Source organism: Anabrus simplex, chromosome 13 (assembly GCF_040414725.1).
Source record: "Anabrus simplex isolate iqAnaSimp1 chromosome 13, ASM4041472v1, whole genome shotgun sequence".
Taxonomy (NCBI): Eukaryota; Metazoa; Arthropoda; class Insecta; order Orthoptera; family Tettigoniidae; genus Anabrus; species Anabrus simplex.
Genome location: NC_090277.1, coordinates 70,196,053 through 70,211,385, shown reverse-complemented (window position 1 = coordinate 70,211,385; position 15,333 = coordinate 70,196,053). Strand labels below are relative to the sequence as shown.

General features: G+C 42.9%; 1 protein-coding gene across 1 annotated transcript in view; it reads left to right on the top strand.

Moving 5' to 3' along the window:
- LOC136884907 (uncharacterized) overlaps positions 1 to 15,333 on the top strand; it is a 61,357-nt gene that overhangs the window by 8,227 nt on the left and 37,797 nt on the right. Inside the window, exon 2 of the mRNA XM_068230058.1 lies at positions 8,434 to 8,664. Within this exon, the coding sequence (XP_068086159.1) occupies positions 8,434 to 8,664 (231 nt within the window). The remainder of the gene's footprint in view (positions 1 to 8,433; positions 8,665 to 15,333) is intronic.

Below are 15,333 nucleotides of genomic sequence, written 5' to 3'. Positions count from 1 at the left end.
GACAATTGCAAGTGATATAACAGAACATGATAATCGGATAAGAGTTCAGTGTGTATTGATTGTGTTTAAGGACAGAATGGAACTTCTAAATTATCAAATCATCGGTTTCTAAAAACACGTCTTCTCTCTCAACGTTCCCAACGAATATGCGGAAGACTGGAGACTGTCAAATGTTGCCGTAATGTCGCAAAGCATTCACTTTTACACCTCTTTCAATTACACTCGGATAAATCATTCTTTTATTATCGCCAGTTTTACAAACACTTGTAGCCATTTCGATAATTAGGCTCTCCGCGCATTATCACATTGTTCACTGCATTTCTTTTAGCTCTTGTTAACATTCGTTACATTCGACTTGAAATGTCGTATCACGTGACGCTTGTGACTGCGAACTAACGGCAATGTTTAACGACTTGTCCAGTGCGGAATATTTGCTCGTTCCCGGCGAAGCTTACGGCGTTATTAACGTTCTTACTGTTGTATAATGCGCAATCTCCTCAACGCGGAAACGAAAACTGAAAATATTAGGAACGGATGTAATCCTACTTATAACATTTGTGCGTTTCTGGTGCTGGTTGAGCTGAAGGCCCTCCTATATCATAGAGCCCTATGTATGTAAGGTTACGCCAGGGCATTTTAGAAATCAACGATATTTGAGTAACGCAGGAAAATGAAAAAGCGAGAATATATTTCAATGTGTTCTTAGCTCATGACTAGGGCACGATTTACATTATACATACATACATTATCATTATAGACTGTTATGCCTTCCAGCGTTCAGTCTGCAAGCCTCTGTGAATTAACTAAACGTCGCCACAATACTCTATTTCCAACTAGTGCTGTGGCCTCATTTAGTTCCATACCTCTCATCTTTAAATCGTTAGAAACTGAGTCTAACCATCGTCGTCTTGGTCTCTCTCTTCTTCTCTTACCCTCCATAGCAGAGTCCATTATTCTCCTAGGTAACCTATCCTCCCCCATTCGCCTCACATGACTCCCACCACCGAAGCCGGTTTATGCGTACAGCTACATCCATCGAGTTCATTCCTAAATTAGCCTTTATCTCCTCATTCCGAGTGCCCTCCTGCCATTGTTCCCACCTGTTTGTACCAGCAATCATTCTCGCCACGTTCATGTCTGTTACTTCTAACTTATGAATAAGATATCCTGAGTCCACCCAGCTTTCGCTACCGTAATGCAAAGTTGGTCTGAAAACAGACCGATGTAAAGATAGTTTCGTCTGGGAGCTCACTTCCTTTCTTACAGAATACTGCTGATCGCAACTGCGAGCTCACTGCATTAGCTTTACTACACCTTGATTCAATCTCACTTACTATATTACCATCCTGGGAGAACACATAGTCTAAATACTTGAAATTATTGACCTGTTCTAGCATTGTATCACCAATCTGACATTCAATTCTGTTCAATTTCTTACCTACTGACATCAATTTAGTCTTCGAAAGGCTAATTTTCATACCATACTCATTGCACCTATTTTCAAGTTCCCAGATATTAGACTGCAGGCTCTCGGCACAATCTGCCATTAAGACCAAGTCGTCAGCATAGGCCAAACTGCTTACTACATTTCCACCTAACTGAATCTCTCCCTGCCACTTTATACCTTTCAGCAGATGATTCATGTAAACTACGAACAGCAAAGGTGAAAGATTGCAGCCTTGTCTGACCCCTGTAAGTACTCATTCTATCATCAATTCCCACTGAAGCCCAATTGTCAACATAAATGCCTTTGATTGATTTTAATAATCTACCTTTAATTCCATAGTCCCCCAGTATAGTGAACATCTTTTCCCTCGGTACCCTGTCAATCTACGAAACATAAACACAACTGCCTATCCCTATCGTAGCATTTTTCAATTACCTGGCGCATACTGAAAATCTGATCCTGACAGCCTCTCTGTGGTCTGAAACCACACTGGTTTTCATCCAGCTTCCTCTCAACGACTGATCTCACTCTCCCTTCTAAGATGCCAGTGAATACTTTGCCTGGTATACTAATCAGTGATATACCTCGATAGTTGTTGCAATCCTTCCTGTTCCCTTGCTTGTAGGTGCAATTACTGCTTTTGTCCAATCTGAAGGTACCTCACCAACACTCCACGCTAATCTTATTATTCTATGAAGCCATTTCATCCCTGCCTTCCCACTATACTTCAGCATTTCAGGTCTAATTTCATCTATTCCTGCTGCTTTATGACAGTGGAGTTTATCTACCATCCTTTCCAATTCCTCAAGCGTAATTTCACTAACATCATTTTCCTCCTCCCCATGAGCTTGGCTGTTCGGAATACCACCAGGAAGATTTCCTTTTACGTTGAGAGGATGTTCAAAATATCCCCTCCACCTCTCCAATGATTCTCTGGGATCTTTTATGAGTTCGCCTGAATTACTCAAAACACTGTTCATTTCCTTTTTCCCCTCCCTTTCTAAGATTCTTTATTACTGTCCGGAAAGGTTTCGCTGCTGCTTGACCTAGCCTTTCCAGGTTGTTACCAAAATATTACCACGACTTCTTTTTGGATTCAACAACTATTTGTTTCGCTCTGTTTCTTTCATCTATGTACAAATCCCTGTCTGCCTCGGCCCTTGTTTGGAGCCATTTCTGATAAGCCTTCTTTTTACGTTTACAAGCTGCTCTCGCTTCATCATTCCACCAAGATGTTCGCCTTTTCCCATCTTTACACACAGTTGTTCCTAGGCATTCCCTTGCTGTTTCTACTACAGCATCCCTGTATGCCACCCATTCACTTTCTATATCCTGAACCTGCTTACTGTCCAGTGTTCGAAACTTCTCACTAATCACATCCATGTACTTCTGTCTAATTTCCTCGTCCTGGAGATTTTCAAAATTTATTCGTTTGCAGACAGATTTCACTTTCTCTACCCTAGGCCTAGATAGTCATACCTTTAAGAGAAATAGGTCATTTGTCTGTTAAAAAACTTCTTTGCCTGGAAGAAGGGTCTAAGCCACTTACTCAAGATGGCTGCCAGTGTGTTGAATCTTTCGTCCAACGAGCTAAAAAACTTGAATAAAACCAGAAAAACTAAGATAAATATGGATAACAGGAAGGATAATGAACGTAAAAGGAAACGAAATAGGGGTGAGGCTTATACAGCAACAACGAAAGGCGTTATAAAAGAAGCAAAAACGAGGCCACAACAGGCGAGTGGAATAAGGGTCTCTAATAAATGGGTTATGTTGTGCTAAGGAAGGTCCTTAGAATAAATTTGGTCATTGTTTAATACATAATGCATTATACAAACCATTCATTTAATTATCATTACGGTAAAATGGTATAGGGTATAATATTATTATAATTTTCTGCTTCATCGTTGTTTCGGGGCCGTATGTATGATCCAGAGTTCTGTAACAAGAATGGGTGTATTCAGCTCACTGACTGTGAAAAGGAGTAGTATACAGAATACTATACCATGGGCCTTAATGAGCAGTCTTTGTTTCTTGTGAATAAGTGCCTCAAAATCTCTGAACCGAAAAGGAGGTGTAATCAGAGAACAGATGCCACTTCACGTCGGAAACATTCTTTTGAATACCAAATTCCAGCAAAACGTAGTGACAGTAGTTCACTGCAGGTTTGTAAAATAACTTTTTCAGACATGTTTAGTCTGTCTGTCCAGAGTTCTGACTTCAAAGACGCGAAATGTTGGTCAAAGACCCTAAATTCAAGGTTACTGAAGCAATGTGACTTAAGTTTTCTGAAGATGACCCCACATCTGTGTTTATGGAAAGATGCCACAGTTTGATTGTTCCTCGAGAAAGATATGCCTTAGTTAAAGGTGCCAAGAACAGATGGAATCAGCCACTATTCCTGCCACAACTCTACGGCTCAACGCTACCCATTAAGAAAGAAAAAAGAATGACCTACTGAAGATGTGTGACATGTCTCAAGAATTCAGAGGATTCTATAGTGATTTGAAGTGATTCATCTCCAAATAAGTAACACTGTATTAAACTGTGAAAATGTGGTTTAGACCCTTATTCCATTATTTCAAAATGAGAAATGGATTTTTTACTACATTAATAAGGTTAATTTGTGATCATTCGGTTTTCAAGTGGTCTGGAAACATTCTGATTAATTTCAAAATATATATTTTTCATTTCCTCATTATTCAGACGTTTTTTCTGTTTCCTGAACATTTTAGTTTTGTGGCATAGACCCTTATTCCGGGGGGACCTTCAATTATATATATATACACTGACTGACAGAGCAAATGCAACACCAAGAAGGAGTGGTTCGAAAGGGATGAAAGTTGGGGAAAAAACAGAGACGGCACGGACGAATAATTGATGTTTATTTCAAACCGATATGCAGGTTACACAATGCGCACGGCATCGACTCAGTAGGATGTAGGACCACCGCGAGCGGCGATGCACGCAGAAACACGTCGAGGTACAGAGTCAATAAGAGTGCGGATGGTGTCCTGAGGGATGGTTCCCCATTCTCTGTCAACCATTTGCCACAGTTGGTCGTCCGTACGAGGCTGGGGCAGAGTTTGCAAACGGCGTCCAATGAGATCCCACACGTGTTCGATTGGTGAGAGATCCGGAGAGTACGCTGGCCACGGAAGCATCTGTACACCTCGTAGAGCCTGTTGGGAGATGCGAGCAGTGTGTGGGCGGGCATTATCCTATTATCCTACTGAAACAGAGCATTGGGCAGCCCCTGAATGTACGGGAGTGCCACCGGCCGCAGCACATGCTGCACGTAGCGGTGGGCATTTAACGTGCCTTGAATACGCACTAGAGGTGACGTGGAATCATACGCAATAGCGCCCCAAACCATGATGCCGCGTTGTCTAGCGGTAGGGCGCTCCACAGTTACTGCCGGATTTGACCTTTCTCCACGCCGACGCCACACTCGTCTGCGGTGACTATCACTGACAGAACAGAAGCGTGACTCATCGGAGAACACGACGTTCCGCCATTCCCTCATCCAAGTCGCTCTAGCCCGGCACCATGCCAGGCGTGCACGTCTACGCTGTGGAGTCAATGGTAGTCTTCTGAGCGGACGCCGGGAGTGCAGGCCTCCTTCAACCAATCGACGGGAAATTGTTCTAGTCGATATTGGAACAGCCAGGGTGTCTTGCACATGCTGAAGAATGGCTGTTGACGTGGCGTGCGGGGCTGCCACCGCTTGGCGGCGGATGCGCCGAACCTCGCGTGCTGACGTCACTCGGGCTGCGCCTGGATCCCTCGCACGTGCCACATGTCCCTGCGCCAACCATCTTCGCCACAGGCGCTGCACCGTGGACACATCCCTATGGGTATCGGCTGCGATTTGACGAAGCGACCAACCTGCCCTTCTCAGCCCGATCACCATACCCCTCGTAAAGTCGTCTGTCTGCTGGAAATGCCTCCGTTGAAGGCGGCCTGGCATTCTTAGCTATACACGTGTCCTGTGGCACACGACAACACGTTCTACAATGACTGTCGGCTGAGAAATCACGGTACGAAGTGGGCCATTCGCCAACGCCGTGTCCCATTTATCGTTCGCTACGTGCGCAGCACAGCGGCGCATTTCACATCATGAGCATACCTCAGTGACGTCAGTCTACCCTGCAATTGGCATAAAGTTCTGACCACTCCTTCTTGGTGTTGCATTTGCTCTGTCAGTCAGTGTATATAAATTAGACTTCTTGTCTGTACACTGCTCAGAATTTAAAATGAATGGCATGTCTGTAGCGGTTGTGACCACAGAAACAAGGAAATGCACTTTTTAATTTTTCGTCATCTCTGTCTGTCTGTCTGTCTGTCTGTCTGTCTGTCTGTCTGTATGTATGTATGTATGTACGCGCATCACGAAAAAATGGCTGAAGAGAATTTAATGAGAATCGGTATGTAAAGTTGGGGAATGAGCCACTACGGTCTAGGCTATAAATAATGTTATTTACACTGAGTGAAATGGTAGTATAGGGGAAGGCCTAAAATGTAATTGTAAAATACTTTTGTGTTTAGTGGCCCTATCGATAAATACTACATAACTAAAGTTATGAAAATGAAAATCCACAGCCTGTTTCCATCATTCGACCGGGTCAGGGATGGAATGAATGAAGCCCACATCTAGCAGCGTGCCGGCTGCCGAAGCCTGTCGCACTCCACTGGTGCAATGATGAGTGACATATGAAATGTTGTTGAAGAGTGCTGCTGGAATGAATTATGACAGAGAAAACCGGAGTACCCGGAGAAAACCTGTCCTGCCTCCGCTTTGTCCCGCATAAATCTCACATGGAGTGACCGGGATCTGACCCACGGAACCCAGCGGTGAGAGGCCGACGCGCTGCCGCCTGAGCCACGGAGACTCGCTACATAACTAAGTTATATAGAATTAAAATTCCGATAATTTATGTCTTATACATTTGTTCCGTACCGGCTATGATAACACAGACATTCGTGAATTTGTATGTTTGCTGCTGAGTCTATATCAACGCCGACCCACGATAAAAAAAAATAAACAGAATTTAATGCAAATCGGTATGTAGAGTCGGGGAATAAGGAACTACAGTCTAGGCTACAAATAATTTTATTCACGCTGGACGAAATGGTAGTTTAGGGGAAACGCCTAAAATTTAATTTTTAAATACCTATGTTATCGGTCCTTTCGAAAATTACTATATAACAAAAGTTATAGGAAATGCAGTTTCCGATCTTTTATGTCCTATACACTTTTACCGCACCAGCTAAGATAAGAGTGATATCACACTCGGAAGAAAACTAAATGTGAAGGCCTACAATAACGAAAGCTCATAAAATTCATCAACAATGACATATTGACCATTGTTTGTTTTGATATTCTTTGTCTCTTCTGCTGCCACTCATCTCGGATAGATGGGAATATTGGCCGGTAATAGCTGGGGAGTTAGATAACTGTAGCATAAATTTCATCAATTTTCCGATACTGCTGGTACGTAACACACTGGTTCATCATAGTATTCCAGCTATTCAATCCCTACTCTGAGGCGCAGATTGGAATGAGTAGTGTGCACACACAACAGAATAACGGCAGAGGAGTGCTCACGGCTGTCCGCGGCCTGGTCATTCCTGTTCTGGAACTTTGGACTCTTAGATCGGTAGCGTAGTACCGGTACTGTTCGTTAAAAGTGAGAAAATGTGTGGTTTTCCATTTGATTGAGTATGTCATATGACAGCATTGTTTTTAATCGCGACATTCCTACTAATGTCATTGTAATCACCTATGTTGACTTCAAGCGGGAAAACCACTAAGGCAGTCTTTCTGAAGACGTAAAAAGGCAGGTGGAAAGTGAGTGTCTGCCATTATAATGAAAATCTTCACTGATAGTACGCAAAAGGGCCAGCCATTGCAATGAAAATTCTCTAATCCAGTTTTCACATGATAAAAGACGTATAGTGTCTTCCCCGTCGCGTTTCTAGGGTAACGTGAAGAGATGTGCTATTTAATACAGTCTTACTCACAACATGTACACCACTTAACCTAGAATTCTGTATACAGTGTAGAATTCCGTAGCGAAGCATGGGTACATCAGATAGTTATTATTACAACTTAAGACACTGTTATCTCTCCCAGACAATAATTATGTCAATAGGACACTTCAAATGAACCTTAAACAGCACATGTTACAATGGATAAATAGATATTGTTCCAAATGTTGAACAGTAAAAGTTTGCCTGTTATGGGCTAATATAATTATTTTTAAATTGAGGAAATGACCTTTCCACTTCACGTTAAGTCAGAGGACAGTATGTAAGAACAGCTAGTTCTGCTGCGGTGAATCCTGGTGGTGGGGCTGCGTCTTTCCTTTCGAGAACAGCAGCAATCGCCACTGATCTCATCTCCTATAAGGTTAGCAATGGTCTTCTCCACCTCACGAACAATTCCTCCAGACTTCACAAGCTCTTCGAGCTGCTTTATTTTGTAAGGTAGCTGTTCAAACTTGGAAGAGATGTAGGTGAGACCGCTGAGAATCTTGGGGTTGGTCAGTGCAGGGTGCAGATTCAAGGCCAGTTCGCTCCAAGCAGAATTAGAGGACAGGAAGGACAGTGTCCTTTAATCACATTTAAGTGTTTTGTCTTTGGTAGCTACGTGCAAATAATGGCTGCTTTCTGGTATACAAAACTAGAGATGGGTGGAAAATTACGATTTATAAATTTAATATTTGTTGTTTTGGGCACTTAACATGTGAACGTCTTCAAACGAAACAGGCATGTATTGGCACTATTTCCTTCACAAATCGACTGAAACAGATTTTAGACGTATGAGGAAAATAACAGGCATTTTTGACGAAATCCTCGCCTTAGTCATGGCAGAAGTGGAAGAATACTATCTGTCTTATTTGTCTTGTCTTTCCGTATAATTATAAAAGTTATGTCTGCCTGTATAAATTAATCATAACAGTTATGTCATTTCCTTTTTTCAGAAACGAGGAGCAGTGTACACGCCTGGATATGTGACGCAGGCAGTGATACCCAATGGCGTGTATTTGAAACCTCGTGTAAGAGAGAGTGAGAAAGGACAGGACTTGAGTAAGATCCCTGGGGTACCCGGAGTGGATTACCCTATCTACCACTCTGTACCTCCTACAAGCTTCCACTGCGGCAACGTTCCTTTCGCTCCCGGCATGTACGCTAATGTGGAGACCGGATGCCAGGTAAGTTATATCAGTGACAAGGGAATTGTTTGGGTTGGACCTGACTGATCGCAATTGCACGTGGCAGCATCATCAATTAAGAGTGATTTTGATGAGGAATTCGACCGTTCCATTGTCTGTGCTAATAATATGTTAGAATGATAACATGCACGTCTATATTATTGTTTGAGTCATCAGTCCAGAAACTGCATGCCACCTATCCTATACTAACCTCTTCATTTTTACGTAACTGCTGCATCTTACATCTACTCTAATCTGCTAATCTATCGTTCTTCCCGCCTACACTTCCCTCAAAAACCAACTGAACAAGTCCTCGGTGTATTAAGACGTGTCCTATCATTCTATCTCTTATTCTGTTAGCCAAATCAATCTCCTCTCACCAATTCGATTCAGTATCTCTTCATGATCTATCCATCTCACGTTCAGCATTCTTCTGTTACGCCACATTCTCTTTCTTTCTGAGTTAGTTATCGCCCATGTTTCACAATGCACGTCTGTGTGTGCCTTCGTAGCTACGTGTTGCATAGTTACCGATAACGAAGATTTCATACCACATGATACAAAAAGCGATACTGAAGCATTAAAATACCCTAATATTTTGATATATCCGTACACTATACATCTTAGGAAAACAGATTAATTGAGCGTGATATTATGTTTGTGTTGTCATTTTAGTACGAGTATAACGTATCTTTTTTTAACTTTCGCATTATACAGATCATACACGAGGTCGTCAGCTAACAGCTTCGAGCTATTTTAACGTAAACTTACGTTCCTTGATAACGGGTACAAGTATTAGGAAGATTTCAGTGTCTGGGTAGATCGCCGGAAGTATGTCCCAACTGAGATATAAAAGTGGAGGATACCTGTTGAAAATCTGAAACTTAGTTTTCATGAAATAGCGCTTCAAAGTAAGGCGCATAGTACTCTGTTATAAGATGGCGCTGTGTTGAGTCGCGCGCTCACTCCGCCTCACCACTCTGCCCAGTCACACGGCACCGGGCCAAGTGCGCTAACTGCAAAGGCAAACATGCCGCTTCATATCCAGACTGGCCATTCCTCAAAAAAGCAATACAAGCTCGCAAACAAACACCTCCGCCAACCACAATCAACAAATTCCGTCTCTACTAAACCTCAACCTCAAACCCCCTCCCACGCACTATCTGGACCGCACATCACAAACCATCCCCACCATAGAACGTCTTAAAACTCTCATCTCTCTACTAACCGGCACTACATAACCCACGCATCCCAACCCAAGATCTTTCCGAACCAGAAACACTGCATGCCCCAACAACCGACAACGCAGCCCTAAATATATCCCTTCTAAACCTCTCAACGAGCCCAACTGATGGCAGCACCTTCCAAAGTGCAAATGAGTCACCTATTCCTAAGTCCCAAACCATGGCAAACAACTGCCACCACCACCTTCGCCGCTCCACTATTTCCCTGAAATACTGGAAAAACTACCAAAGCTCTTAAGAGCCACACGTCACATTGAGATTAAGGAGCCAAGCAGTGGCTGTGAATACATTGCGGTCAGTTGTGTGGAATAACAAATTTCATATTTGATTAGCATTCGGCAAAAACTTGCAACAGTAAGAGTTGAAACGAGGGAAGTGAATGATGAAGGAAAGGAAACAAAAAGAGCGTAACAGGCGTTTCTGTGAGAAATTGAAAGCGAAAAAAGTTCATAAGTAGGTTACGAAACGCCGAAACAGCCTGCCGCCAATCACTACAGCTGATTTCACAGCACAATAACTATGACCTTTACCCAATTTAATCGAAATCTGCCTGATTCAGCCTAAACAATTCCTTTGCGAAATAGCTGGAAGAAGTACCAATATCTATTTTGGCACGACGTAAAGCAAAAAAAAATAAAAAATAAAAAAAATGACCTTTGTAACAACATTTGGTCATCCTCTGTGTACAATGAACACCACTACTACTAAAAATGTTTTCATTCCTCCCCTGAAGGGGGAGGCGGGCCTCTTAGACGGTGACGCCGGGAGATTTGTATCGGTGAAAGGGAGGGGGTTGGCGGCCGTGGGCTATATTAGCAACTGTCCCGGCATTCGCCTTAGTGCAGGAGAATGGAAAACCACTCTCAGTAGAGCCGACGGTTGGGGCCAGGCGTGTCCCGTCTCCCGAATGCAGAGGCGTAGAGCCACGCTAGAGCTGTGGCCACCCCTTCTCTGCTCAGAGTGCAGAGCCGCCGGACCATGGACCAGCCGTCGCCGAGACCCACTCTGCATCCTCACATCACACATACGAAAATATAGCGCAAAGTACATAAGGAAATAAAAACCAAATCGTCCTCAGTCTTCAAGTACATAAAACCACACTAAAGGGAGAAGAAGGGGAGAACAACCTAAACACTAAGGGGAGAACAACCTAAACACTGGCAACAATGCACAAAGTCAAATTCTTATATCCGCGGTTCTCAAAAAGCCCATCACAGCATTGAGAACTGACTTCCTTTCACCTTGCAACACCAATGCAGCACTGGTCGTAGATGACAGATAGAAAGCGGCTTCGAGAAGCATCATAAAGGCCACATTTTAACACAATGCATCCTCCGTAGTGAATCCAAAACTCCTATGCAATGCAGGTGTGAAGGAAATAATCCATGACTTAGCCTCATTCGGATTACTAAAACCGTTAGACGTCGTGACCGATGAAACTTATAATACCAATGCTTAGGAGGGGTGTTGGGTTGTACGAGAGCAGTTGTGATGTAGACAACTTGTGTACCAATATCTACCTCTATCGTCATCACCTTCAGTCACTACAACCAGCTGCAACTCTTCTTCCCTGTTGTTTGCTGCCCTCTTCATACGTTTACACTTGGAGTTTCCATAATTTTGTTAATATCTTCAAAATATATTTTCCTAGGTCTTCTGTTTCTCTTTTTACTACAAATGTTGCCTTCAAATAAGTTCTGTAGAAATTAATTTTGTCAGATGTTGCGCTCTGCTCATTTTTATTTTGTTTTCAATATATTAATCGGCGTCCTTTTATCAACGCAATAATCTGCAAAATTCCTCACTCCATTTTTTTTTTTTTTTTGCCTCCACCCCTCATTTTTAGTATCCTTTGCTGAATCCACACTTCAAAGGCTCCAATCCGTTTAACATTACGTTTTGCTAGGGTCCGGCTTTCACGTCCATATATTCCAAATAGAAGACTTAGCTAGTGTCTTTCTTAATTTTACATTTAGTCGACCGCTAGTCAGTAAGATTCGTTGATTGAAAAAGACAGCTATCATAGTGGATCCTACGATCGGGGCAGGCAACAGAAAACAATCATGTGTTCTGTTGAGTGTATCAAGGATGGTAGAGCACGCGACCATGTAACCTAATGCAAGAACCGCGCATGGCCCATTATCACCAAATTATTCAATTTTTTTGTCATCAGTCCATGGATTAGTATGATGCCACCTTCAGTGTTACCAACACGGTGGTTTTTCCACTAAATCTATATTTTTTCACTTTTCATCAGCGAGCAAATTTTAACACGCGGTGAAACAATGAAATGGCGTATGGCTTTCAGAGCCGGGAGTGACCGAGGTCATGCTCGGCTCCCAGATGCAGGTCTTCTGATTTGAAGCCCGTAGGCGACCTGCGCGTCGAGATGAGGATTAAATGATCATGAACACTCCACATACACCAAGCCCCCGTGCCAATGGGGGGCCGGGAATCGAACCTGGGACCCCTCTGACCAAACGCCAGCACTCTAACCATTTAGCCACAACAGACGGTGGGCAGTGGAAATTGTTCATGTTTATGTCAGTGGATATTTTCGTGTTTTTTTTTTTTTTTTTTTTTTTTCAGTTATAGTTTCATGCGATGTAATAGAGAGTATAACAATGTAACCGTTCGAATTGAAAATGCTGGTGTTGAGAGTCGTGATGCCGTCTGAAGATGAGCTGTAGGCAGAGTTAAGACGTAAGGGATTCCCTTCAAAATAAGGAAACAAGGAATGCTTCACTGTGTCTTTCTTCTTGTGTGCAATGCACTTAAGATTGTTATAGAGTCGTAGATTCTTCTTGAGTCATGAAACTTGGGCTGCAGCGAAAAATGGAACCTTTGTAAAATGGTCTCAAAAGGATGGACACCGTTAATTTCTGGTGTAAAGTGCGATACAAGTATGTGAGGAGCACTGCTGTGGTCAGACCGGGAATGGACGAGAATGTTTAGTGAATGGAACATTATGAACATGAAAGCCAAACACAGAATGCCATATGAGCTACCAAACAAGTAGGGACTGTATCTCTCTCCTGCTTCTTCTTACGTGCCTTCTGTCGAAGTGTTAGAAAAACACATCGGTGATCCCGGACTATTAGAAGTTTACCTTGAAATATATTTGAACTATAAGGATATCCATAGTTTTAGTGCTGATACAGTATTTTTGTAACTCAACAGAGCTTAACAGAGGGTGGGGAGTAGGGGTGTGGCTAGTGGTTTCTGGTGGTTCTCAAGCACCCGTTTATTGCGTTATGCTATCCCTCTGCTGGCAACACACTGCTCACCTTACACTCCATTCTTCCAATGCAAATGAATATCCATAACCTGTTTCCAGTCATTCTACCAGGTCCGGAATGGAATGAATGAAGCTGCAATCTAGCGGCGAGGATAGGAACTGTGCCGGCTGCCGAAGCCGGTCGCACTCCTCTGGGGCAATGATTAATGAATAACAGATGAAATGGAATTATATTGGAGAGTGTTGTTGGAATGAAAGATGACAGGGAAAAACAGAGTATCCCCTATCTCGCCTCCGCATTGTCCAGCACAAATCTCAAAATTCAGGACAGGTGTCGGTGAGAAATCGGTACGAGTCACTGCAGTTAGAACAACCGAGGGAAGATGAGGAACAGGGAACTGTTCCGAGAAGTTTGGAAGTAGGAGAAAGGGAAGAGGTAGGAAAGGGAAATGTGGAGTAGTGGATGAGAAAAGACACGTGGAACAAGGCCATGGGATGGAGAAAAGGGAGGAGGAAGTAGCTTCTACAGCTATCAGGAAAGATACGACTGACCAGGAGTAAGGCTCTATAAGATGGGTATGCTTAGCCACCATTTTGGTTCATACATGAGCAATTGGCCATGTGATCAAACTCTAGTTTCTCCTACGAGCGCTCGCTTCGTCACGTTGAACGTATTGCTTTAATCACCGCGTGCATGGACAGAATAGTGCTATATTTGTGTGGATGTTTACTACATAATGGTGGGTTGTTCTGCAGCTATTTGTAGTTATGTCTCTACTGCGGTATACAGGTAGTTTAGATTCTATTCTGGTCTGCATTATGCCTCCACTGCCTCTTCTACACCTTCTACTTCAACTACTGACTTAATCCTGCTTCCAGCTCTCGCTGACGTTACTACATCCCTTAATTCAGACACATTGATCATTCAATATTCAGTTCTGCCTCAAAGTCCGGCAACAGGAGTTCAACATCCAAACACCACAGTTACAATATTTGTCAAAACTAACTTCATTGTTTAACGTTGATGGTAATGCAATAACGGATTTTTGTAAACCAAGATCTGTGGTAGGCCTATATGCAGACAGCCCTGACTCAAGCTCTGAAATATTCGTATTTATTAACATTGGGGTGGTCTCAAGAAACCAAATTGTGAAGTTATGAAATTAATTTGTAACTGTGAGGTCTACTATAGGGACTATAAGCATTATATAATGCAAAATGGTGGAAATCTTGTAACGGAGAAAAATTTGAATGATAAATGTAGCAGTACATATTCTCCAACATGCTGTAATTTTAAAGAAAAATGTTAGACACTTCTTCAAAATTCTATCCTATATTGTTGTGGACTTAAAAAAAATGGAAACGAGGTCAAATGTATGGAACTGCTTCGGAAAAGAAGAGAAAAATGTAAGCAAGGAACGGAGTGTTATTGTTTTGTAAATACTGTAATAAAAAGAAGACAGTAAATTTGTAAAATATTACTTAAATATCTTTTTTTCTGTGTGCTGCCTGAGCAAGTTAACCAATGTTGCAACCCTTTCTTTCTTTCTTTCTTTCTTTTTTAATTTGCTTACCCTCTAGGGTTGGTTTTTCCCTCGGACTCAGCGGGGGATCACACCTCTACCGTCTCAAGGGCAGTGTCCTGGAGCGTGAGACATTAGGTCGGGGATACTACTGGGGAGGATGACCAGTACCTCGCAAGGCGGCCTCACCTGCTGTGCTGAACAGGGGCCTGGGTGGGGGATGAGAAGATTGGAAGGGATACACAAGGAAGAGGGAAGGAAGTGGCCGTGCCCTTATGTTAGGTACCATCCCGGCATTTGCCTGGAGGAGAAGTGGGAAACCACGAAAGACCACTTCCAGGATGGCTGAGGTAGGAATCTAACCCACCTCTACCGAGGCTGAGTGGACCCCGTTCCAGCCCTCGTGCCACTTTTCAAATTTCATGGCAGAGCCGGGAATCGAACCCGGGCCTCCGGGGGTGGCAGCAAATCACACTAATCACTGCACTACAGAGGCGGACTGTTGCAACCCTTTGAAATTTAATAAAGTGAGTCGTGTTGAGAAATCATACTACTATTCCTCAAAGCAGAGGGATCTCTGTAAAAAATAAAGAAGTACTGTTAACTTTGCCAAAGTCAAAAATGTTCAATATTCTCCACAGCTCGTAGGTCACTTCCCTTACAA